The following is a 27,261-nucleotide window of genomic DNA, read 5'->3' as shown; positions in this document are numbered from 1 at the left end:
TAGTTTGGTTGGTTCCAGTGAGGCTTCACTGTTTGCTATTTGTCGAGAAATGGATGAATTAAATGGCTGAAAAATGTTTCCACCCAAAATGTCTGTATCAGCTCTCACAGTATAACTACGCATTTGCCTGGTGTCAGTGAAGAAGTCAGAAATGCTACCACCATTGTCAAAGCCTGGGAACTGTTCATTGGCAAAGATTTTCTAATTTGATAATAAAGAGCACAAATAATTACATAGCTCACTTATATCTCTTTATAAAAGTGACTCAAATACTGAAATAAACTTGGAAAAAGAGAAGCCGAATTCATTTGTGAGACTTCTGTACGTTTCTGGCTGTCTTTGTGGATGCAAAATGAATTTGGAAGAATTTTGGGACACTTGTGGCTCAGGGAAAGAAATATTCCCTCCATGTATGTAACTGCAAGATTTTGTTTTCTTTTGAGATGGGTTAAATTAGGTAATATTCACATGAGAGAGAACATAAAAGTGATAAATTGGCCCATTTAAGTGATGTAGGGACTCACAAAACACCCTACAAGGCATTACACAACAAGTGAATACCTTACAGTGGATGAAATTTTACTATCTTTGGCTAATGTTGTTAGTTCCTTCAAAATCAGGAAAGTATGAGATCAAAGTATTTATCATGGCAGAAACAAAAACATACTGTGTACAAAACTTGGAAATACGTGTAGGACAACAACCTACAGGTATCTTCTAAGTGAGTAACACAGCTGATGATGATGTGTTCAGACCTACAGAGCCAGTGAAAGGAACAGAAGGGACTATATTATCTTTGATAATTGGTTCACAAGCACATTTATGCTAGAAAACGTTTTACAGATTGTAAGCTTACACTTGTTGGAACATTGTGCAAAAATAAAATAAAAAAAATCCTTTGGAATTCTTGTCACACAAGAAAAGAGGAATACATTACTGCATATTCGGATATAGCAACAATGTCATGTTTGTGTCATATCATATGAGCCAAAGAACTATTAATGTGTAATTCAGTTGTCATCAATACATACAAACAATAAAATCAACGAAGAAATGGTTAATCGGAAGAAGCCCGAGACTGTTATGTTCAATAACTCAACAAAGAGGAGTGGATGTGGTTGTTGCCATGTGTTCAGAATATAATGTTGGAAGGGAAACAAGTGGCCATTGTGCATGTTTTTTTTAAGATGGCTGGTATGAATGCATTTGTGGTGCAAAAACCAAACTCAGGACTAGATATTTCAGTAAGGCTTGTTCTCAAGCAACTGAGTTTGAAACAGATAAAACTACACATGGTACAGAGAGTTAACCAGAAGAATTTCCCACGGAACATATGCCAGCTGGCAGCACAGCTAGCTTGGATTGCCATTGACAAGGAAGATGCTCCAGAAGGAATTGTTCTAAATGAAAATACAATAAAACGAAATATATTTGGAAAAATTATGGAAAGTGGCTGCTGCTGTCCCAGTCTTTATTGTTAGATGAAGATTGTGCAGAAAATACAGATCACTTACATGAATAACATAACGAGTGACAATCAGTTTTTATTAGCTCATGCTACACATTAAAATGTGTAATACTGTGTGTGACAATCCTAAATTCATAACTTATTACGGCAATAAATTACAAAAACCCTCAAAAGTGGTTTTAAATGTTCAAGAATGTTTTTAAATACTGAATAATTTGATTTTCAGAGGCACACCACCTTATTTTTTTAATAAATGTATGATAAATTTAAATATTAATAAACACTAAATAAGTTTTCTCAGCAGAGCTGTTGAAAGTTTGTCTTTTTATTCTGGGATGTAATTAAAATGTTGAGCCCGTCAGATGTTGCCTGTACATATCTAATCTAATCAGCAAAGCAATCATTTTCAGATTTTTTAAAAAGTTGTTTCACTTGCAATCACTTCTAGCACAGCTCATGGAAATCAGTGTAAGTTTAGTTAAGTAATTAACATGTGATCTTTATTTCCAGTAACTTGCAGTAATTTGCTGTCTCTCTAAGTTAACATGGGAAGAATACCAAATGTTTTCTATGAAAATTATGTTATGTAATGTTTCCCAAATATTAACAATATTATGAAGAGGACAAATTGCCACTCACCATATAGTAGTTATGTTGTTAAGTCACAGACAGGCACAACAACAAAAAACTGTTAAACAAGTAAGCTTGCAGCCAAAAGGCCTGCTTCTGCAGTAAAAAAACACACACACACACACACACACACACACACACACACACACACACACAAATCACTGTCTCTGGCTGCTGAGCCCAGGTCGCCCACATGGCAGGAAAGAATTCTGCTGCAGAGCCACTCGAAAAATCATCCTTACTTTAGGGTATTAAAGGCAAGGGAAAAACTTGAACGTCAGTTTTCTCAACAATTTTTTGAAAGTACATCAAACTCTTTTGAAACATTGATATTTTGTTTTTGAACTTCATGTGCCATAAATATTACAAAATTAGAAACATCCAATTGCCGCATGTTCTCCTTCTTAGCAAAAAAATATATTCATTGATAACCTTTATTTATCTGCTTTACATGTCATAATATCAATAATCTCTTTTATCTCATTATAAACATGTTCTGTTTATGAAAATATGGTTTATAATTTATATGTTTTGTTTCAACTTAAATTATTTTTTCTTTTACTATTCTTGAGTATATAAATTTTTGTTTACAGAGTCTCCTGTTGATGATATATCGCCACAGCGCCTTGATATCCGTGTTGGAAAAATTGTTGAAGTTGAGAAGCACCCTGATGCTGATGCCCTTTATGTTGAAAAAATAGATGTTGGTAAGGATATTATCTAAATTTCCTTCTATAACTACAAGATCATTCTACATTTAAGGGAAACTGCCACACAGAAAGAAACATCTGAAATACACAGAAACAAAAGACAACACAATCAGTGCCTTACAGAAGCAGCGGTTTGCTCATCCACCAAAAGAAAAAAATGGGTTGATGGGAACAGTCGTTCTTGAATGAAGTATAAAAGTCACTGTTTGACTTTGGTCAAGGGGCATACAGTAGGACAAATGGTGAGGGGAAGTAAATTTGCGACTACCCTTTTGTTCCATGTTGCTGTGTCTTAAGTTCTTGTTACATATGATTGGTTTTATGACCAGGCACAGTTGAATGAAACAACACATCCTCATATAATTTTCTCCTCTTTAATTACTATTACTTCGAATAGCTGCACATAAAAGTGTAACAAACTTGACTTGTTTCACATTCCTAATGACTCTCCTTCATCGTGGGATTTGCAAAATATGTGGATGAAAGCAGGAACCTACAAACATTGTATTAACATACAGAGTGTACATAAAGTCCGGGAACATTTTCAATTATTTGTTGCACAAGAACCAAACATTGTAGAGATGTCATACATATTGCATTATGAAGAGAAACTCTGAAAATTTTACATACACTCCTGGAAATGGAAAAAAGAACACATTGACACCGGTGTGTCAGACCCACCATACTTGCTCCGGACACTGCGAGAGGGCTGTACAAGCAATGATCACACGCACGGCACAGCGGACACACCAGGAACCGCGATGTTGGCCGTCGAATGGCGCTAGCTGCGCAGCATTTGTGCACCGCCGCCGTCAGTGTCAGCCAGTTTGCCGTGGCATACGGATCTCCATCGCAGTCTTTAACACTGGTAGCATGCCGCGACAGCGTGGACGTGAACCGTATGTGCAGTTGACGGACTTTGAGCGAGGGCGTATAGTGGGCATGCGGGAGGCCGGGTGGACGTACCGCCGAATTGCTCAACACGTGGGGCGTGAGGTCTCCACAGTACATCGATGTTGTCGCCAGTGGTCAGCGGAAGGTGCACATGCCCGTCGACCTGGGACCGGACCGCAGCGACGCACGGATGCACGCCAAGACCGTAGGATCCTACGCAGTGCCGTAGGGGACCGCACCGCCACTTCCCAGCAAATTAGGGACACTGTTGCTCCTGGGGTATCGGCGAGGACCATTCGCAACCGTCTCCATGAAGCTGGGCTACGGTCCCGCACACCGTTAGGCCGCCTTCGGCTCACGCCTCAACATCGTGCAGCCCGCCTCCAGTGGTGTCGGGACAGGTGTGAATGGAGGGACGAATGGAGACGTGTCGTCTTCAGCGATGAGAGTCACTTCTGCCTTGGTGCCAATGATGGTCGTATGCGTGTTTGGCGCCGTGCAGGTGAGCGCCACAATCAGGACTGCATACGACCGAGGCACACAGGGCCAACACCCGGCATCATGGTGTGGGGAGCGATCTCCTACACTGGCCGTACACCTCTGGTGATCGTCGAGGGGACACTGAATAGTGCACGGTACATACCATTCCTAGACCGGCAAGGGAACTTGCTGTTCCAACAGGACAATGCACGTCCGCATGTATCCCGTGCCACCCAAGTGCTCTAGAAGGTGTAAGTCAACTACCCAGGCCAGCAAGATCTCTGGATCTGTCCCCCATTGAGCATGTTTGGGACTGGATGAAGCGTCGTCTCGCGCGGTCTGCACGTCCAGCACGAACGCTGGTCCAACTGAGGCGCCAGGTGGAAATGGCATGGCAAGCCGTTCCACAGGACTACATCCAGCATCTCTACGATTGTCTCCATGGGAGAATAGCAGCCTGCATTGCTGCGAAAGGTGGATATACACTGTACTAGTGCCGACATTGTGCATGCTCTGTTGCCTGTGTCTATGTGCCTGTGGTTCTGTCAGTGTGATCATGTGATGTATCTGACCCCAGGAATGTGTCAATAAAGTTTCCCCTTCCTGGGACAATGAATTCACAGTGTTCTTATTTCAATTTCCAGGAGTGTATATTGGATATGCAAACCATGAGTGACCCAGCAGATGTCAGTACATTAATCGAATTCTTGCCATACCCGTCACAGATTGGCATCATCGACTGTGGCAGTCACTTCCCATATTCTCTCCTGGAGCTCTGCTGCATCATGTGGTAGAGGCAGTACATACATCAGATCTTTAATGTGTCCCCACATGCATGACACATCGATTTATTTGGACTCCTTGTGAATGTCTCACACTGGAACATTCACTTCTCTTTGCTGCGCATAAGCAATCAGTCATAACAAATTTTTTGTGCCAATGGTAAATGACCTTACTTATTGGTGGCTTCTTACTGTACTTGGTGGTTCTGAACATCAATTGATCAGCTGTAGAACACTTGTTTTTGTCGAACTCCAGCACACAGAAAGCTCACTCCGCACCTAAAATTGCCTTGTTTGCAAGTAGCGCTGACTGTCAGCAAACTAGCAAAATATGCCATGGCGGTATACATGAAGAAAAAAAAAAAAAAAAAAAAAAAAACTTTCAGGGTTTCTCTTAAAAATGACATATGTATGATAATCTGTACAATGTTTGGTTATTCTGCAATAAATAATTGGAGGTGTTCCCAGGCTTTATGTACACTCTGTGTATGAGAGACCTAGAATTTTAAGTAATTTATTGTTACCACTGTATCCAGAATGCTACATAACTTGAATTATAAACTTCTGCCATGAACTATGGTTTAGCAGAGGCAATTGTGTGACCAGCTGAGAAATTGGACATCCATTCATAAATGTCAGAAACATCTATCTAAATACATTTTATTGATTTTGCTCACACTGTTTAGTATGCTGAATTTATACTGAATGGTAGTAAGTCCAAAATGAGCTGTTCTGGTTTACCTTTCCTGCAGTTTTCTTAAACTACTGTGGATAAGTGTTATAATGGTCCCTTAAATATGCATTGGTTGCTTCCTTATTCCATTCTCTACAGCTGAGGCACTATGCCATCTCTAATGATATCAAAATCAACAAAACTTTAAACCCTCTCCTTTCCTTTTGATATAAATTCTCTCCTTTCTTTTGTTTCATATGTCACAGAATAAGCTGAATGTTTCATTAAATGCACATTTGCTTTACTGACATTTGACCACCTGTATCAACTCATTGTAAGTGTCATCATGACATTAAGGTTTCTACACCCCCTTGGCAGGGGGGAGGCGGTTATAGTCAGGATTGGAAAGCGGTATGGGCTTGTAATTAATGTAAAGTACTCAGCCATGGAAAAAGAAACTATCAGTTCATTCGCTCATGGGGATTACATGATAAAAATTGTCAGGGAAATGACAGAAGATATCTCCAGTAGTCCTAGAACCGTTTCGAAGAAGAGTGGAAAAATCGAAGATAAATGAAATAAGCTACTTAGCATAAGCTCTAAGCAGCCATTTGGAACAGAAGAGACATTTTTTGTCACTGCTCTGAGAGCCCTCAGTCTGACAAGTCAGGTGATTTTGCCACGTGATTTGATTGGCAAGGCAGCCTTACCAACAACAATTCGGCCTATTCCAGAGTCAACCAGTCAATAGTTGTCGCATCAGCCGAAAGGCAATAGATTAAAAAAATGGCCCTTTAAAAAATTTAAATAATAAAAATAATGCATTCGTGGCCTAGGCAGGGACAGGAGGGGGGGGGGGGGCACTTTATACATCTCCTCCCTGTCCCTGAAAGAATTCACTGTGGGTGAATTTGACAATCTCAGTGGTATCTTAAATCCAAGGGTAATACTATTTTAATTTCATTTCATAATTCAAGTCTTTAAATTTAAGTATAACTATTACATCACCATGCAGTGACTACAGTTGTCAACAAAGGCTTGTAACACTGGTGGCATTACAAAGATAGCTGAAGCTGGTTTCAGAAGCTTTAAGGAATACAAACAACTGAAACAGTTGTATGACAAGGATTAGGATAAATGATCGATTTCTGCCATTATTAGATGAAGTAACGGACCTGGTGTGATTTGTAATAGAATAGGGATCATGTGACATTGAAAGGCCTCCTCGTCAGACTGCAGTGACTTTTTTACCACCCCCCCCTCTCCCCGATGATGTCAGCATGCGGTGCCAAACCTTCTTACAGTGACCAGGTAACCACCAGGGTGGCACCAGTTGGTTGCCAACTTGACGATAGGTCAGATTGAAATTGCGGAACAGAATTTTGAAACATGACAGTTTATTCAAATATAATCAGGAATAGTGGAAGCATCATAAGTAAAATTTATTTCTACTTCATTAGCACCATTGATTATGTTCTCTAATTAAACTCATGACACTGAAACAATACTTAATGAACAAATTGGCACAATAAAAAAGACTATTGTTTTAAATTAGACAAATACAAAACAATAATTTTAATTAAAAGAAAATAATCCTAAGTCAGCTTACAAAATTATAATTAGTGACAGTATAAGACAAGTGGTCAGCTGGAGTGGCTGTATGTGTTCTACTACATAAATTGCAAGTGAAATGTCATACACAGTCATAGTTACTATCAGAATAGCAAACAGGGTGGAAGTAACTACACAAACAGTTACATTAAGTAAAATATGGGGGAATGCCATAATATGGGCGGCACCTCTATCTAGTGATTTGTTGCTGCTCCTATGCTAACTAATCCAATGAATTGAACAACTCAGTGTTGTAAGCATCAGGAAGAAGTGATAAAATGTGCACCGAGGTATCAGTTAAATTCTGGAATGAATAGCATAAATGGTTCAACAGTGGCAGTCAAAGTTTCTTTCAACTGTACAGAGAACTGCAATTGAGGTTCCAGAATTACTCAGTATGCATGTGGAGTGAAATTCTGGTTGGAACACACAAGGAAAGCCAGAACGGGGTATGAGATGGCATATAACTGATATTTATGCAGCAGAACAGAGATCGTGTTAATTCGACTATCAGTCGGGAACAAGTCTAATTTGTTATGCATATGTTCCAAGAAGAAACAGAGCATCTTTCAGATGCTGAATTCTGTTGCCAATGATACATGAAGACCAGGTATGTGGAGCAGTTCTGCATTACACTTATCCAGCGGCAGTTGGACGATGTGTGGATCAGCTCAGCAAAGAGTGGAATCTTATTTTTGCAAATTCAGAACAATGCAGTGGACTTCTCCATAGCACCGGCTTGTATTTGCACTTTTGTAATGCAAGTTTTCAAATTTCTTAAACTTTGAGCATAACTTTGCCATATTGGACAAATTTCGAAACTATGTAGCATCAATGACTCAACATAGCGAAACAATTTGAACGTGTAACCAAACCATTCATTAGTAGAGGCGGATAATAAAATGTAGAGAAATAAGTGAAAAAAAAAAAGAAAATGAAACAAGACTGTAAAAGATGTACCGGTTAATTTTAGGATAACAGGGGCGTGCCACCCAGAAATGTCGAGCAGTGATGCATTACTAGCACAGGAATCTGTTACTTGTGTGGAACTGAGGTACAACCACATTAGAACACAGAGTGACACGCATTGTAGAAAAAGGCATCAGCTCTGTGGCTAGCATTATTTGACGAAAGCCAGATGTCTGTATGGACATCTTATTGTCCACTGCAACAATTTAGTGGGGAATAAGTTCTTTAAAAGCAGTAATAATATGAAACTAATATGTTTAAAAACCCATATAAAACCAAAGGCAAATTTACAAGAATAGCACAAATGCAACACTTAAGCAAAATATTCTAGCTAATCTGATCCCGATGAAGCGAAAACGCACAGCAGAATTATCAATATGGCTAATCAATAGATTTATGTAGAAAATATTAACTCTTCGTCCCACTTAATACCTACAATAAAATTCATTGTCAATCCATAGATTTTAAATTATATGGAGGGACAGAATGTAAATTGAAGCGATGAGGACTTAGCAGTTGATATGTAATAGGTTTAGTCAGCATTGGCTGTTATGCAGAATGGTTCTCTCTTGAGTTTTGCTGGAAGTTTTTTCTTTTCTTCATAGTTGCAAATTCGGCTAGAAAAGGGTACAATGCTTCTATTACACAGGTGTAGATTTTGTGTGAAATTTATTTGAGGTTGTTCATTTTCGTGTTATGCTGTTATTTCATCAGTATTTACTTCATGCACTTTGGTGAGCGTGGTATCTCAGGGAATTTTAACATCTCTGCTTCCAAAATTATCTACACTCACTGGCAGAAGCACTGTGCTTCACATGCATCTGTCTACTCTAAAACTTCATTTCTTGTCAATGAATCCACTAAGACAATATCCCCCCCCCCCCAAAAAAAAAGAAACACATTCTTTACTTCCATCCAAATGATTTTGCCTATAACACCCAACATTTTCTTGATTGTGTTTAGCTTCAACACTGAGAAATGAGGTTCAGTGGCTTGTTGGAATACGGTCATTCATTCTGGACTCCTTCGCATCCTTATTGTGGGAACACTGCCAAACTGGTAGATATTTCCTCAATTTGGAATTCTTGTATTGGGAAACCAACAGTGCGTTGAAAATGGTGTAGAGAATAGTTGCCTAAAGAGGCATTGAAATTGTGATCGTGGTTTCAAACCACTTTGAATGTGAACTGCTACTTCCTTCTGTTGGTTTCCAGTTCCACATTTTGTGAGCCTTTGGGTAAATTTTCTTGTTTTCCTCAATCCACTCAGTTTGCAATATGGTGGGATTAATTCTCGATCATATGTAGGTTTAATGAATGAAACATTCACTTACACACATGTATCAGTGATGATGTTAGACAATATACTATTTATTGTGCCTTGCAAAGTTGAATTTGCCACTTGAACAAGTGCTATCTCGCTTACTGAATTCACGTCGCCGAAGAAGAGCAAGGGGTGGTGGCAGGACCACTCCCGTACACATTTCCCATATTCACATTCCGTTGACAATCTTGATAATATATTTTAGTAGCTGAGTGATACTGTAGAAACTGAAAGTTAGCTCTCTTGTGTCCAAAATAAATACAGTAGGTACTTACTGGTGCTAAACACTCATGAGCTTTGTGACCTGGGCATTTTTAACTAGTGGAGTGTGCTTTGGTAAAGAATGCTTATCTAGTAGGGTGTGGATCAGTCCTGTGAACAATTATATCTACAAAGCGGGTTTTTGCTTCACTGAATAGTACTTCATCCCTTTCATCATTTTCCTTGGTACGTATATATGATGTGCTATAACTCTTATTTGATCATCAAAATGTTTTAAATACTCTGTGGAATTTTGGTGTAGAGCAGAAACTTTGTCCCTATAGTAGCTAACACTGTGCCTATTTCCATATCAATCCACTAGCCTTTTTGCAAGAACATCAAATGTCTTGGTATTTTTGAGACCTTCCATGGAATTTGCATAAGTTGTGGCTCTCCTTGCAACTTTATCTTACCAACTCCTACCTACATTTTGTTACTCCATGCAGACAGTTTCTCTACATCTATTCAATTTTGTATGAAAATGTGGATATTTTTCCTTGGTTTACCTGGAAAGGTGGGAACCAGTAAACCCATTGCAACAATTATAGGCCAGGATGGGACAGACTGTGTGAACCCAGGAAATGGGGAATCAAGGCTAGCTCTGGGCACACTGCTGCTCTGTAGAGTTGTATTTACTAATGCCTCATTAAAATTCCCTTGCAGAGCTTCATTCTTCCCAGTAATTGATCCAGCCTTGCTTGCATGTCAGGATCCATCTCCAGTCGTCCCTGGACATGATGTTGTGCGTCACTTTGAACTACACAAATCAGAACACACAAAATGTCTTCAGCAGCAGCTCTTGGGAATGTCTCCAGCAGGCATTGGACCAAGCCAGCATCTTCTCCCTAAAAGTGAAGCTTGTGACTTACATTTGTTGATGGACAAATGGCAGCAATACGGTGGTGGGGTAGTGCTCATTCATCTTAACTATGATAGGGCCTTGCGCAAAGGTAGCAGAGGCAGACGGCTTCACACAGCTACTGCAGTATTGGCAGCTATGGGTAGACGGGGCCAGGCAGCCCAAACTGAACGCACTAAGCAGTTGTCTGTTGTCACAGCGTGGAGCCGAATGACCTGCACAATGTTTTCATACATCTGCTCATGTCTTAGTAATATGTATGCAGCACCTTATGGCCCAAAAGAGGGTGAGTTTGCCGTCAGCCTCCTGATGCCTGTTGGTACACCTCCTCAGGTGCATTGTAAGGTTTGAAAAGTCGTGTGGGCTTGTAGTTAATATATATACCGTATCATCAGTTTGTTTTCTCGTAGAAATTGCGTAGTGGGAATTCCCAAGGGGGCAAGAGAAAATAACTGCAGTGGCCACATACCCATCTTCGAGGAGCAGGAAAATTCAAAGGTAAAGGAACTAAGCCATTTAGTGTCTGGTGTAGGTGGTGGCTCAGAACAGAAGAGAGAAGTGTTTTTTGGTCGCAGCTCAGAGAGCCCTCATTCTTACAAGTCAGGTGATGCTGCAATACGATTTGATTGGCAGAGTGGCTTTGCTGATGATTCGGCCTATTCCAGCATGAACCAGTGGATCACTGTTGCATCAGCTAAAAGGCAATGGACAAAAAACTTAAATAACAAAATTTACTCTTATTCAGAGTCTGGAGACATCTTGTACAGAGTACTTACCATTTGAATTGCACTGGAAACGTAACAACTTTCTTCAAGAAGTATGATTTTGCTGTCCACAATGGCATAAATATGTCTGGTAATGGGAGTCCTGGTGGAATATAACTACTGTAAGGAGTAAATTTGAAAACTTGCCAATTAGTTGAGGCATACAATTGATGAAAGCAACACAAACAAGACTAAAAACTTTGCTAGCTTTTAATTTACAGTGTTTTTGTTTTCCCGCTGTGGCCGCTGTCATGCAATGAAGATTGAATTCCTAAAAAATTACAAATTAAAAATATAATGTTTTCTGGTCCGGACGTAGCTAACCAAAATGAATCTGAACCCAAGAGAAACTGAGTCTTTCTGGGTTGATGTGATTTATTCCTCTTAGTGCCACTTACACCAATTAGTGCTAGCACCACATGTTACAGTTTTCACATGTCCCTGTTAGTATCATGGGCACATATCACTGCCAAGGGTGCAACCTAATGGTGAAAGCTCAGAGTCCATTTGTCCTGCTCATTTTAAATTAGCATTCTGATCCTCACATTCGTATCTCAGTTAACATTCTCCTGTCTTTTGAAATTATATTTTACTTTTGAGATTGCAACAAAAAATTAAGCAAAAATGCTTAAGCTTCCTGAGTATCTAACACATAACTTATCCTTGTCGTTTTCTAATTGGGACTGCTCAATCCCATACGGAAAGCTACTTTTCATGTCATTGAATGTGAAAGCCATCAATGATTCTTGCATATTTAACAAAATATCTGCTGATATGTTGTGAACAGAACTGGCTTAAGATTTTTAGAAATTTAAAAGCCCTACTGCATGTCATTTGCAGCTGAGAATTGAAATATATCACATCTCAAATGGAGGATAGTTATATTCTGCAACTTAAATTCATTGCAGTAAGCTATCTGAACTCATTTCTTAAGTTTGGTAACAGCTTTCATTACCCTTTTGCATTCTTAATGACATTTCTAGCTTGATGACAGTTTTTTTAGGTTTTAACTTGCATAGTAACATATATCTAAGGCTCCATAAAAGCACAGACCCATTCGTAAACTTTAAGGCACTCATAGATTCCTAGAGGGAATGATGAATGCTGTTGTTTGCCTGTCTGTGGATGTTACTTAGATGTTATTATAAGATTGTAAATGGCTTTCAGTTTCTTAATTTATATAAAACTTTATGAAAAAAAGTGATGATGGATATGCCTGATGCTAGTAAGTGGTTGTCTTGTTGCGTATTTGGTATTTCAGTGCTTTGGAACTTGAGGTTGTAAGTTTTGATTCCGACATACTCTACTACATGTCTAGAAAATCCATGATTTTACAGTAATATTGTCACACTGAAAGTACATTTATTACTGACACCAATTTACAGCCAGAGCATACCTGATTTCCTGATCGGAGAGTGCAGCTTTTTTACACACATATAATATTCCAGATTGCTGGTAATTATGCAAGCATAGAATAGATAAACAATAAAAATAACAAGTCGCATCAATATGGTTACTGTATTACATTGGTCCAGCAGTTGCAGTGATATCAGACTGATGCCAGGAAAGACCTTTGCTTTGTTAGATACATAGTTACTCTCCTTGTGTAAAATGGTAAACCAGTTATTTCACTTCAGAGTTCATTCAACTAACAAAACTGTAAATATCTCTACTAGCGTGGTAGGTAGGCAGGTATTCCCTCATCAAGGAAACATCAACAACATTTATGATGATAAAGAGCTTTCATTTTTAGCACCACAAAAATAAGTCTAGAATGGAGATAGTGTTGTGCAATTTATGTTTGCACATTTACTTTATAGTTGTAGCGACATTCCGATCATGTGAGGTGGACTAAAATGTCCATCACCTTAAAAGTTACCCTTTTTGTTTGCTAATATTTTTTTCTTTGTTCTCTTTCAATCTAGGTGAAAGTTCTCCTCGTGTAATAGTAAGTGGCCTAGTAAATTTTGTTCCAATAGAAGAGATGCGAGAACGTATGGTGGTAGTTCTATGCAACCTAAAACCTGCAAAGATGCGTGGTGTTGAATCTTGTGGCATGGTACTATGTGCCTCCATGTAAGTATGTAACTGTGCATTGTATTTGGTTTTGGAACAATGAAAATATTATACACGCAGCAAACATTTTACATATAAAAGTAATTTAGGAGTAATGGCAATGATGCACTGAATAGTAGAGGCATTGAGATGCACATAAACAAGACCAAAAACATCCGTTGTAGGTGCTGAGAACATGTGTTGATACATTGTGCCAGCTGAGTACACTGTGCTGGGACTGAAATTCTCTGGATTGATCGGGTTGAGGGATTATCAGCTAAAGTGGGTGAGAGCATAAAAGGAGCTGTGGAATGGGAAAGAGGGTTGAGGAAGGGTGGTTAATGGCTGGAGGGGAAGTATCAAGTGCACAAGACAGGAACTGATTGGAGAGAGGCACCAGGTGCGCGACATAGTAGTGTGGGAGGGGGGTGTGGGAGAGAGAGGGGGAGGGGGGCAGGCAGGCGGCAAATGGAAGACAACGGGTTCAATGGGAGGTACCACTGAGTGAAGTTAGGGTCCTGGGCCAAGGTGGATCTAGACGTAAGGCAGGAGGCTATTAAAGTTGAGGCTAAGAGGATTATGGGAATGAAGGATGTGTAGTGACAACTTCCATCTATGTAGTTCAGAGAGGCTGATGTTGGAGTGAAAGAGCCATATGGGACTGGTTTGAAGCAACCATCAAAACTGAGCACATTGTCCTCAGCAGTGTGCTCTGCCGTTTGGAGGTCAACTCTGTTCATTGTCACAATTTCATGGTGGCCTTTCTTTCGGGCAGACAGCTGATTGATGTTCATAACCACCTAAAATTCTGTACGTCTGATGAAGGATTTGGTTTAGTTGTTCTATGCCAGGATAATATTTGGGGATAAGGGTGCAAATACTCTTGTAGCTCTAGGATGGAGGATTAGGGGTGTGTTGTGATAAGTCACAGATATGTGGGATAGTGCATGTTTGTGAAGACAGGTTAAAGGAAATCTCGTCCCTGTAGATGCGCCATCTACAGATGGCTAGATTTTACAGGAAGATTTCTTGGAGTGAAAAATTTAACAGCTGTCTGTCTTCTCTTTTTAATCCACTCCTCTAAGTCATTGTAATCATACACTGCACACACTCATGTGCATATTCCTATGCTGTGCACCTACTGCCTCCCTCCCAGCCATAAGTAACCCTCCCTCCCATAACTTGAGCACTCTCCCCCCCACCCCCCACCCCCACTCCACCCATCACAACTGTTACCCGAGTCAGTCCATAGAATTGCATTCCTAGCAAAGTGGCATTCAGTGGGCACAGTGTGTCTGCATGTGCATGTGGGAGCTTTGTGTGTGTGTGTGTGAGTGTGTGTGTGTGTGTGTGTGTGTGTGTGTGTGTGTGTGTGTGTGTGTTTGTAGTGTATTCAAGCACAAAAAGGATTCATCCAAAAACTAGCAGAGTTTACAGTCGTGCTCATGTACCTCTTGAAAGGCACAACACCCCTCCTATTCACAGAGATGTTACCATTACTCCAAATTATTTATGATCCATCATGACTTTACATTACCATATTTAAATAGAAAATATTTTTATGTATGTCTCTTTGTGACCAAATTATGTATCTTAATGTCCATTATGTATGATTTATGCATCTTGCAGTGGTTGTAATGGCCATAATTATTGTTTTAATAGATATTCTGTGTAATCAACATCCTTGGTAAGTTAAAAATGGGAAATGAAGATCAAGAAACAGTTATTCACATAAAAAATTAACTTAATATATATCCTGAACTTTAAATTTTTTGCTTCTTTATTGTTTAATGCATAATTTTTAAGGAAAATGTAACTTTTTCTTTGCTCATTCATTTCCTTTATTACTTACAAAAGTCACCGTAGAATGTATACTACTGTGACAGAAATACAGTAGAAGTTGAGATGACTATGTATGTTTCTCTCCATAAACACTCCACCATTACCCTTTTTTTACTACTAACAGAGTAACGGCTGTGATTTGTAACCTTTATTGATTGCTACAATTTACTTTTTATACAGCACTAGCACTATTTGCAAACTGAATGGCGACAATACATTGTCCTCTGTGGAACTTAACACTGAATTGGCAGAAATTATACCACTTCAAATTAACGCTTGGTCTACTTTTAATTATTTAGTGTTGATAAATGTAGACCTCAGAGTTCATGGTTCACACAGCCAATATGATTCTAATTTCAAGTTAGTGGTCATTCAAGAAACAAAAGTGACAAACAGTGGAGCAGCAGGAAGAAAATTTACTATCAGAAATGAAGAATAAATTAAAGAACACTAGTTCTGTACACCAAACTTCCAGGGGTGCAAAACAGGGAAGCTCCAGGTTGCTCAGTACATGCTAGAGAAATGGGTTCTGTATTACTTTAAAAATTATCCCAATGAAAGTGGTGGAGATAAATAGGAATTTTCAATTGCTCACATTGTGAGGATTATGAAGAGGAGGACAGGGCTTATGTTACGATGCAGAATGACCACTTGCAGCATTTGATGAAAAACTACTTGCTTATCAAAATAATATAACCAACAGAAAACTGCCCCTGTTAGAGAGCAAAAAGTGAGTATGTTCCTCTTTAAAAGACTCTGATACAAAAGTGGAGTGCCAGCTGTGTCATTCCTCATTGTGCCTTCCTCACCAAGAAGTTTGGCATGTGCAGACATATTCGCACTCTTTTTAACACAGAAATTCTAAATCCTTTTACCCAGTTTCTCTTTGTAGTCAAACCTTCGTAATCAGCATCTCTCTATCACTACCAATGTCTATATATGTCTCTCTCCCACTGCCTCCTTTTTCCCCCATTGATTTACAGAATATCCCACTGCTACTATCTACTCTCTCCCATACGTTTCCTTTTATCTTTCTTTCCCACTGCCACTGTGTGCACCATATCTCAGCAACTCAAAAATTCTGGTGGGTCAAACTTACCTTTTCCCTTCTACCCACCCTTTGAAAATTTTAGTCCCAAATGTGCCCTCCAACATACCTTCATGATAAAGTTCACCAATCTGGAAGGGTCCAGATCCCCTCTCTCCCCCCCAACCCTTTGTATGATGAACACTCACATATTTTTCATGTGTAGTGTATGTTTTCTCTTTTGCTCCCCACTGTTTCTTCACACCCCAGTCACATTAATGTGACATGGTGGTGATTTTAATGAAAAACCTGGCATTCTCTCAGAATTAGGAGGGTAAGTCAATTATTGTCTGCAAAATAGTTATAAAATTTTATTGTAATCAAATAAGAAACTTACAAGAACACCATTTTTCAACAAAGTCTCCTTGTGTTTCAACGCACTTGGTCCATCATTGTACAAGCTTCCTGATGCCCTCATAAAAGAAGGTTCTTGGTTGAGCTGCAAGCCATGAATGCACCGCTTTTTTCAGTGCTTCGTTACAAGGCAAATCGACAGCCCTTTAATACCTATTTGAGTGAACCAAACAAGTGATAGTCAGAAGAGGCAAGATCGGGACTATATGGAGGATGATCCAGTACTTAAATTTTAGTTTCTGGAGCATTTCAGCAGAGTATGCGGATGGGCATTGTTGTGCAACAACACAACACCTTTTGACAGCAATCCTCAGTGTTTGCTTCAGATCGCAGGCTTTAGCCTGGCACTAAGCATCTCACTGTAACATGTGCATCCCTAAAAACCGTAAGCATCAGTTTTCCTGCAGATGGTTGGGTCTTGAACTTTGCCATTTACTCTTTGGCTCATAATGATGGATCCATGTTTTGTCACCAGTAATGATCCTGTCTAAGAAGTTGTACCCTTCGTTACCATAGCGATCCAGATGTTTTTTTGCAGATGTCCAGAAGCACATTTGTTTGTGCAACCATGTGAGTTGTTTTGGGAACTATCTTGCACAAACTTTATGAAACCTAAGTCTGTTGTGGATGATTTCGTAGACAGAACTGTGACTAATTTGCAGATGATGTGCCACTTCGTCAATAGTTAATTGTCTGTCTAAGAGAATCATTTCATGTGGATGCTCAATGGTTTCTTCATTTGTGGGAGTAAATGGTCATCCAGCTCCTTCATAGTGTGTAACACTTGGGCAACCATTTCGGAATTTTTCAATCCATTCGTAGACATTCCATTGTGGCAAGACACTGTACCTGTACTGTACCAAAAGACTTAGATGAATTTCGGCTCCTGACCCACCTTCCCACCACAAAAAATGGATCACTGAACATTGCTCCTCTTTTGTGCAAATAGACAGCAAAGCAGCCATGATTAACTGCACAGCATCAATAACGAAACTAATGTAGCAGCTTGAAAATTGCAAAGATATAACAACAAATAAACAAAGCTTGTGTCAGCAACATAAAATGACAGTACTTCCTAAGTAAACAAAAATATAACTTAATTGTGGATAATAATTGACATACCCTCGTAAATTTTACCAGAAAAAAAAAAATTCGGGTAAATCTCAAGGAATTTCAGTGATATTGTAAAATCTCGGGGGATTTTGTGTTTTGAACCGAACATTGGTATTTAATTTTATTGAGCTTTATTAGTCTCAAATTTTAAAATACTTAGTATTTCAAAGTGTGTTGATTATTTGAATATTAGTCCATATAAATTATTTAACTGCCATTAAATTACAGCTGAGAGGAAACAAAAGTCACACCATACACACACACACACACACACACACACACACACACACACACACACACACACACACACACACACACACACACACACACACCTCCCACGGCTCCCTTTTCTGCTCATTGCTAATTTCTCAGGAGCTTCTTATGACATTGTCTTCATTCACACACCTGGAATTCTCAGAGATTCTTTTTTCCAAGTCTGAGTAGCCACCATGAGTGACCACCACCACGTTCAACATCAACATGCAATAACTACTCACAGGCAGCAGGTGGCAGCACTAGCAGATTAGTTGAAACTGTTTTATTATTAGCAAACAAAAAACATTAAGGAGTATATGTATGAATGTAAAAATTCTAAGATTCTTAAAACGGCTTCTGCAGAATGTATGGTTATCTACTTCACACAATATTCTCACTGTTTTCTGTGACATGGAAAACAATGCAGTTATTATTATAATATGGAAATGGAGTGATTTATCTAACGTCCAAAAAGGCATGATTGTTGGCTTTTGGGCCAAGGGTGGAAGCATTTCTGGAATGGCTAAGTTTATAAACTGTTTGCATGCTGCCATGGTTAACGGACACAGTGCTTGGCAAATGGCAGTACCCAAAAACCAGCACCAAGCAACTGTGGTGTATCACAGGCCAAGATGACAGGAGCGAATGATGGCCGTATTGATGTGTTCAGGCAAATTGACATGCAACTGCCTGCCTTGATGAACCAAGGAACTACTAACGGTGTCCTCACCGAGCGAGGTGGCGCAGTGGTTAAACACTGGACTCGCATTTGGGAGGACAACGATTCAATCCCGTGTCCGGCCATCCTGATTTAGGTTTTCCGTGATTTCCCTAAATCACTCCAGGCAAATGCCGGGATGGTTCCTTTCAAAGGTCATGGCCGACTTCCTTCCCTAATCCGATGAGACCGATGACCTCGCTGTCTGGTCTACTTCCCCAAAACAACCCATCCCAACGGTCTCCTCTCAACAGGAATTCAGGCAAACATTGCTGCTTTTGGGTGCAGCAGGTGCCTGGTTCGTGCACCCATGCTGACTGCTGTTTGTCACCGACAAAGGCTGGAATTTGAGTGCCAATACCACTGAGTGGTGACAGATGGACTATTCAGATGAATAACGTTTTATGCTCCATCGTATGGAGGGACGTTGGCACATAGTGTGTGAAATGTCTGGAAGCAAACACCCCATAACAATCATCAGAAGTGTCCAGGCCGATGGATGGAGCGTTGTGGTCTGGGGAATGTTTTTGTGGCATTCCCTGGGTGATCTTGTGAACGCATCTACCCTTGGGGACCATGTCTACCAGTCCAGTTTGTTTTTCCTTAGCACAAAGGCTTCTACCAGCAGGAAAATGCAACACGTCCCACAGCTCGTAGTGTACATGTGTGGTGCCAAGAGCACTATGATGATGAGTTCGCATACTCCCCTGGCTAGCACACCCCCAATTTAAAAGCAATCAAGACTCTGTGGTCCACCTCAGTCTCAGTTGGGCTGTACATCCTTGACTAAGAAATGTAGCACAGCTGGTCGTGGCACTAGTCAGCATGGCTCCACACCCCTGTTGGTACCTTCCAGAACCTCAACGACACTTTTTGCTGCACTTCTTGCAGTTGTCTGCACTGCAGAGGTGGTTATTCAGGCTGTTGACAGGTGGCCACTTAATGTGCCTGAACAGTATTTCTGTCCCTCTCTCTTTTTTTACTGCTACTCCCTCTCACTAACCATCAATGTATCTTCTCTCTTTGGCTCCCACTGCTATTGTCTTCATCCCTCTCTCTTTCTCTTTCACTGTCAGTTTTTCTCTCCCACTAACGCTAGTCTTCTCTCTTTCTGTCCCACTGGCACTGTTTCTTTTCTCTTCCACAGTCACTGTCTATCTGCTACTATCTTCCACCACAAAAAATTGTGAATATGTTGGCATACCAAAATTTTTGGTGAGGAATGTGCAATGAGAGTTGAGGCAGCTGGTTCCTCACTTTCCTGTCAGAGTCTTCTAAAGTGGAACATGCATTTTTTGTGCTGAGGCAGGAGAGTTTTCCATAGGTTCCCTTCTTTTCCCTGCTACAGTTGGTGTGCTGCTTACATAAAACAAATTCTGCAGGTCAGTAAAGTTTTGACAGTTTATGTTTATAGTTCAACACATTAATATACTTTGACACATACAAACAACAAAAAATGTGCAGAATAGAATGGGATCTTAATAATCTAGTGTGCTTGGGGATGTATAAGTGCCGAATTATCAAATGTACTGGATTATCAAATTCTTTTTTTAAAAATCTGGTTTTAAACAAGGAATATAAACAAAACCTATAATATTAAGGTACAAAACAAGTTTCCGTTACTTATTAACAGCAGTCTGAGACTGTAGTCGTGTGGGTGTGGGTGCGCGCGCGTGCATGCGCGCGGGTGTATTTGTTGTCTATTTCTGACAGATGCCTTGTTGGCCAAAAGCTCACTTTCTGATAGTTCTTTTGGTTGTGCCTGTCGTGACTCAACATCTCTGCTAAATGGTGAGTTGCAACTATCCTCTCATAAATTAAAATATAATCAACACATGGGTAAACTAATCAAAAAGCTCAGCTCAGTGAGGTATGCTCTTAGAAGTTTATCTCAGTGTGTTGAGCTAAAAACAAGAGTGTTGTCTGAGCACAAGGCACAAAAATAATTTCATTTAGACTTCGTAAAATCAAGGATGGAATAAGCCAGAGACAGTGGTCATGTGTGTATGTGTTGCATTTGTGTATGGGGGGGGGGGGGGGGGTATGGATGGGAGGAGGGGGGTGCCTGCATGTGTATAATAGTTATAATGAAAACAAACCATATATCTGAAATGCAGATCACTGTTACAAATAGCCTTCCTCAGGCTGTTTTTATTAACCTGGCTGAAACGGAGAATTTAACTCACTGGAAGTCGCATACTCGGAAGAATTTTATTGAAAGTACATCCTGTCTGAAAAATACCATTTATACTCTTACTGTGCAAATAAAAGGCTCTATTATGACTAAATAATACACACACACATACAAATATGAAGATATGTGTAGGGTTATTCAGCTGCCCTTACTAGTCACTTTTGTGCAACCCGTAACACCAAAAACCACATGCAAGATTTTCATGTTCTCTCACTCGCTATCCGCAAACTATTAGTCCTTCAGAAAAAATGAACAGGTCCTTTTTGTAGAAAATTTAATGTAGTTGAATTTTGTACTGGGTATGTTCTCGATGGAACCAGTTTTCGAGTTATTCAAGAAAAACTCATTTCAAGGTAAATTTGTACATTTTTCTTTAATTCGAAAATAATGACCTCTAGTAAAAATTTATCCCAGGAAAAAAAGTAGCTATATTAAATTTCCTACCATTCATTTTTCCTGGAGGGCTAATAGCTTGCACATAGCTAGAAAGAGAATAAGAAAATCTTGCACGTGGTATTAGAAGGCATTTAAACCTGGCATTGGTTGCAGCTAAATTGCCCTATATACACACATGGCATTCATTTTAACTTGAGACAATTAAATATTTCGAAAATAGTGTATCGTACAAAAAAAAATTCTTGGTGAATAGTTAGTATTAGTAAAGGGGACACTTGTCTGTATTACAACTGGCCATGTCGTAACCACACCCAGCTGCCCCTCCATGTGGGCAGCAGCAAGTTTGTTTTCAAATGAGAACACCCCCACCCCCCATTTTTATTGCTTATTCAGATTCTATGCCAAAAAATACCTATGGTTTACTCAAACCATTGTTTTCCATTCATGGTGGATGCCGCTGCAATCTACAAATATCGAGTGTGCCTGTTTTTACAATAAAGAGCTAATACTTTTCATTTTACATCTCATTTACATTGCAAAAGTAAACTTTTCTCTTCTGAGAATTGATATTTATGTTGAAATTTTAATTTGGCATTGAAAAGTTGATGATACAGTGCAGCATGGTTCACTTTTCCAATGTCAGGTTAGAAACTCTTTTTCGTGATCTAGGAACTGTAACATTGACATAATACTTTTCAGTTCCCATAAAGATGCTCGATAACAGTGCATTCCCTTGCCTCCAATGATTTGGGAGCTTCAGTTCAGTGACTCCTGTTGCCTCTCACTACGCGTCCTCGCCATAAATTAAAATTATTTTGATCATCTGTGCAATAGGTACAACATACATTACATCAGCTGTGTTGAATAGCCTCTAGAGAGGAATGGCACTGAGACATTCAGTGTTTGTGCTCATAAAGGCCCCAGAGCTGCAGGTGGGCATGCCATGTTCTGAGCGATGGGGTGAGCCTGTGAATATATACATGATTGTGTGTATCCATTGCAGGTGTTTCTCTCATTATCACCTCATGGATGTTTTACCTCATTACAATGGTTGTGGTTTGTATTCCGATAGCAGCCAGCACTTGAGTTACAGCAGTTGGATGGAGAGACATACTGAAACCAGTCACTCTGAAGGAGGGGTTCAAGGGCAGCCACTAAAATCATGATTTCCAGTTGTCTGGGGACTCGCCTCAATCTGGGGACACACCGTAGGAAACAGGAAACTACATTAGCATACAACTAGCTTATTTGCCAGAAATATCAATTTCTAGCCATATTATTTGTACTGTGCAATCACATTTGCAACACTAAAGTAATATTTGAACATCAGTATCAATGGTTAGAACCCAAAGGTTTAAATTTACGTCACAAATGAAATGTACAATCAAATGTGTTGGTTCTTATGTGCAAAAAATTTGGCACACTTGACATGTGATATTTATCCATTGCAGCTCCATCTACCACAAATAGAAAAAACAATGGTTTGAGTAAACCATAAGTATTTTTTAGCATATGATCTGAATATGCAATAAAGATGGGAGGTGTTCACATTTGAAAATACAAAGTTGACCCCACCCACACAGGAGGGGTGGTTAGGAGGTAGCCAGTTGTAGCACAGACAGATGTCCCCTTTACTTATATTAACTTTTCATCTAAAACATTTTTTTCATGCAGTGTGTTGTCTTCAAGATATTTATTTGTCTCTAGTTAAAATGAACAACCAACATATGTAATATTTTAGGTGCCACCTGAAAATATGAATTATGTAAAATATTTAATTACTTTACTATAAATATTTCATTATATAATAATTTCTTGCTCCCTAAAAACATAGATTGCTACAACTTTTAATAAATATATGAATTCAAATAATAAATCTAAGATGGTCAACAATTTTTTCGAATATTATTGTGCTCTAAATATTCACTTTTCCTTTAGTGGTTTCATATGGAATATAATGAGCTCTTGTCCTAAAGTTGTGCCAGTGAACATCACCATACACATGGAAAGTAGACTCATCAGTATGAACAATCATTACTAACAATTATAAATAATTCAGGAGCAAAGGAGATTACTCACCAAATTATAAACTTTGAATCACCATCAGGCGCACAAAAAAGAATGACAACTTTGTTAGCTCTGAGACAGATCCTTTAATGAGCTACACACACACACACACACACACACACACACACACACACACACACACACACATACACCTCTCTCTCTCTCTCTCTCACTCTCTCTCTCTCTCTCTCTCTCTCTCTCTCTCTCTCTCTCTCTCTCTCTCTCTCTCTCTCTCTCTTCCTGTATGTGCCACAGATTTGTGCATGTGTCTTTTTTTTTGGGGGGGGGGGGGGGGGGGCGGGCTCCTTGGTTACAACCAATTCGGTGGCAACCTCAACATTTAGAGTCGAATATGTTGCAATCAAGAACATCAAGGGCAAATATTCCATTTGCATGTCCAGAGTCTTCATGGTGTATGTAACAATATGAACTACATATGTGTGTCCTAAATTTGAACTTAACAAGCCCAGGAACATAAAGAACATTCCTCTGCAGCCTGCACACCATGGCAGTGAAGAATGGAGCAGTCATTAAAGTAACACTATCGTGAAATGAATAAGAGCATGCAAGCTATGAAGCTTCTCATATTTCCAAAACTGTTAGAGGTGCTCTTTTTTGTAGTAAAGTATGATAACTGTATTTTGTTTTGTTTGGAAACTATAAGAATCGGCAATCTTACCATGACTTTATACACAAACACTTCTTCTCGAAGTTGTCAGTGTGATCGACTTTCAGCAACATTCACCTATAAAACATTCATACTGTTTTTTATTCATGAGCTCTTCCAACCACATTAAACCACAATATAGAGTGACTGATAGATCTGTGAACATCTCTGAGCTATGAAAAATGTCTCTCACAAATGTGATTATTGGTATACATAAATTTTGTAACATAAGCAATACGAAATAGTACACTACAACAAACTGTGCCCAGATTTTATAAGAGAGTAAATATTTCTTGAAGTGATGCTATTAGAATTGCTAATGATATGTAGGAAAAAGGAATAAGTTTGCAAATTCAAGAAGCTATATTAAAATCAGAATTCTGGCCAGATAAAATGGCAAAGAAACATGGGTATTCAAATTTCATCTAGATACAAAGCAGCAGTTTTGCTTCTTGCATTTTCCCTGAGGGCACTTGACCACAGAACTGAAGAGAGTACAAAATGTCGCCAAAATAATGTGCAGTGAAATGAAAGTGAATTATAAAGTCCTGAAGGTTGTAAACATACTGATGCAAGCAAAAGAAATGTACCATGGCATCATTTCTCTTTGCCAAAAGCAGCTAAGAGTGCATTATTCACAACATTGCCATGTGGCAAGTCCATAAAACTTGATAGTACAATACTTCAATAAAAAAAAAGTTAAGTTTCCTGAAGAGCAGGAATGTCCATTCCTTTTTCAAAACTTGCAAAGTGGTCATCATTAACAGTACTTACTTGGCACTGCAGATTTGTGAGGTAATGAGTGCAGAACATTTACAATGTTGAGTGTTCTCTGTTCCACAGATGACGTAAAACAGATGTTACAAACATACAGAGAGGGGGGGGGGGGGGATGAGGGTCAGTCCAATATTCTTTGCCAAGTGATAAAATGATTTCCTATGCTTCAAGTAATGAAAGAATTCTGCCTTGTAGTTCTTCTTTAACAGATTTTGTTAAAGAGCTACTGAAAAATGAAAAAGAAACTTTCTGAAATTCTGCTCACACTGTTGTTGTTGTGGTCTTCAGTCCTGAGACTGGTTTGATGCAGCTCTCCATGTTACTCTATGGTGTGCGAGCTTCTTCATCTCCCAGTACCTACTGCAACCTACATCCTTCTGAATCTACTTAGTGTATTCATCTCTTGGTCTCCCTCTACGATTTTTACCCTCCAATACTAAACTGGTGATCCCTTGATGCCCCAGAACATGTCCTACCAATCGATCCCTTCTTCTAGTCAAGTAGTGCCACAAACTTCTCTTCTCCCCAATCCTATTCAATACCTCCTCATTAGTTATGTGATCTACCCATCTAATTTTCAGCATTCTTCTGTAGCACCACATTTCGAAAGCTTCTTATTCTCTTCTTGTCCAAACTAGTTATCGTCCATGTTTCACTTCCATAAGTGGCTACTCCCCATACAAATACTTTCAGAAACGACTTCCTGACACTTAAATTTATACTCGATGTTAATAAATTTCTCTTCTTCTAGATTTGATATCCTCTCTACTTCGACCATAATCAGTTATTTTGCTCCCCAAATAGCAAAACTCCTTTACTACTTTAAGAGTCCCATTTCCTAATCTAATTCCCTTAGCATCACCCAACTTAATTCGACTACATTCCATCGTCCTCTTTTTGCTTTTGTTGATGTTCATCTTATATCCTCCTTTCAAGACACTATCCATTCCGTTCACCTGCTCTTCTAAGTCCTTTGCTGTCTCTGACAGAATTACAATGTCATCGGCGAACCTTAAAGTTTTTATTTCTTCTCTATGGATTTTAATACCTACTCCAATTTTTTCTTTTCTTTCCTTCACTGCTTGCTCAATATACAGATTGAACAGCATCGGGGATAGGCTACAACCCTGTCTCACTCCCTTCCCAACCACTGCTTCCATTTCATGCCCCTCAACTCTTATAACTGCCATCTGGTTTCTGTACAAATTGTAAATAGCCTTTCGCTCCCTGTATTTTACCCCTGCCACCTCCAGAATTTGAAAGAGAGTATTCCAGTCAACATTGTCAAAAGCTTTCTCTAAGTCTACAAATGCTAGAAATGTAGGTTTGCCTTTCCTTAATCTAGCTACTAAGATATGTCGTAAGGTCAGTATTGCCTCATGTGTTCCAATATTTCTACAGAATTCAAACTGATCTTCCCCGAGGTCGGCTTCTACCAGTTTTTCCATTCACTTGTAACGAATTCACATTAGTATTTTGCATCCGTGGCTTATTAAACTGATTGTTCGGTAATTTTCACATCTGTCAGCATGTGATTTCTTTGGGATTGGAATTATTATATTCTTCTTGAAGTCTGAGGGTATTTTGCCTGTCTCATACATCTTGCTCACCAGATGGTAGAGTTTTGTCAGGATTGGCTCTCCTGAGGCTGTCAGTAGTTCTGATGGAATGTTGTCTACTCCCGGGGCCTTGTTTCGACTCAGGTCTTTCAGTGCTCCGTCAAACTCTTCACGCAGTATCGTATCTCCCTTTTCATCGTCCTCTAAATCCTTTTCCGTTTCCATAACATTGTCTTCAAGTACATTGCCCTTGTATAGACCCTCTATATACTCATACCACATTTCTGCTTTCCCTTCTTTGCTTAGAACTGGGTTTCCATCTTGATATTCATACATGCGGTTCTCTTTTCTCCAAAGGTCTCTTTAATTTTCCTGTTGGCAGTATCTATCTTACCTCTAGTGAGATAAGCCTCTAAATCCTTACATTTATATCTAGCCTGTTAGCCATTTTGCACTTCCTGTCGATCTCATTTTTGAGACGTTTGTATTCCTTTTTGCCTGCTTCATTTACTGCATTTTTATATTTTCTCCTTTCGTCAATTAAATTCAATATTTGTTTTGTCACCCAAGGTTTTCTACTAGCCCTCGTCTTTTTACCTACCTGATCCTCTGCTGCCTTCACTACTTCATCCCTCAGAGCTACCCATTCTTCTTCTACTGTATTTCTTTCCCCCATTCCTGTCAATTGTTCCCTTATGCTCTCCCTGAAACTCTGTACAACCTCTAGTTTAGTCAGTTTATCCAGGTCCCATT

The 27,261-nt window shown here is 39.4% G+C and overlaps 1 protein-coding gene across 5 annotated transcripts in view; it reads left to right on the top strand.

Annotated features, from left to right (window-relative positions):
- The window catches only part of LOC126285404 (tyrosine--tRNA ligase, cytoplasmic), a 103,007-nt gene that overhangs the window by 68,467 nt on the left and 7,279 nt on the right, over positions 1-27,261 (top strand). For all 5 annotated transcript variants that reach the window (XM_049984750.1, XM_049984753.1, XM_049984752.1 and 2 more), the window contains 2 exons: positions 2,692-2,805; positions 13,350-13,500. In XM_049984750.1, coding sequence (XP_049840707.1) covers positions 2,692-2,805; positions 13,350-13,500 — 265 coding nt within the window. The remainder of the gene's footprint in view (positions 1-2,691; positions 2,806-13,349; positions 13,501-27,261) is intronic.

The sequence above is a fragment of the Schistocerca gregaria genome, chromosome 8 (assembly GCF_023897955.1).
Source record: "Schistocerca gregaria isolate iqSchGreg1 chromosome 8, iqSchGreg1.2, whole genome shotgun sequence".
Classification (NCBI taxonomy): domain Eukaryota; kingdom Metazoa; phylum Arthropoda; class Insecta; order Orthoptera; family Acrididae; genus Schistocerca; species Schistocerca gregaria.
This window is presented reverse-complemented; position numbering and strand designations above follow the sequence as displayed.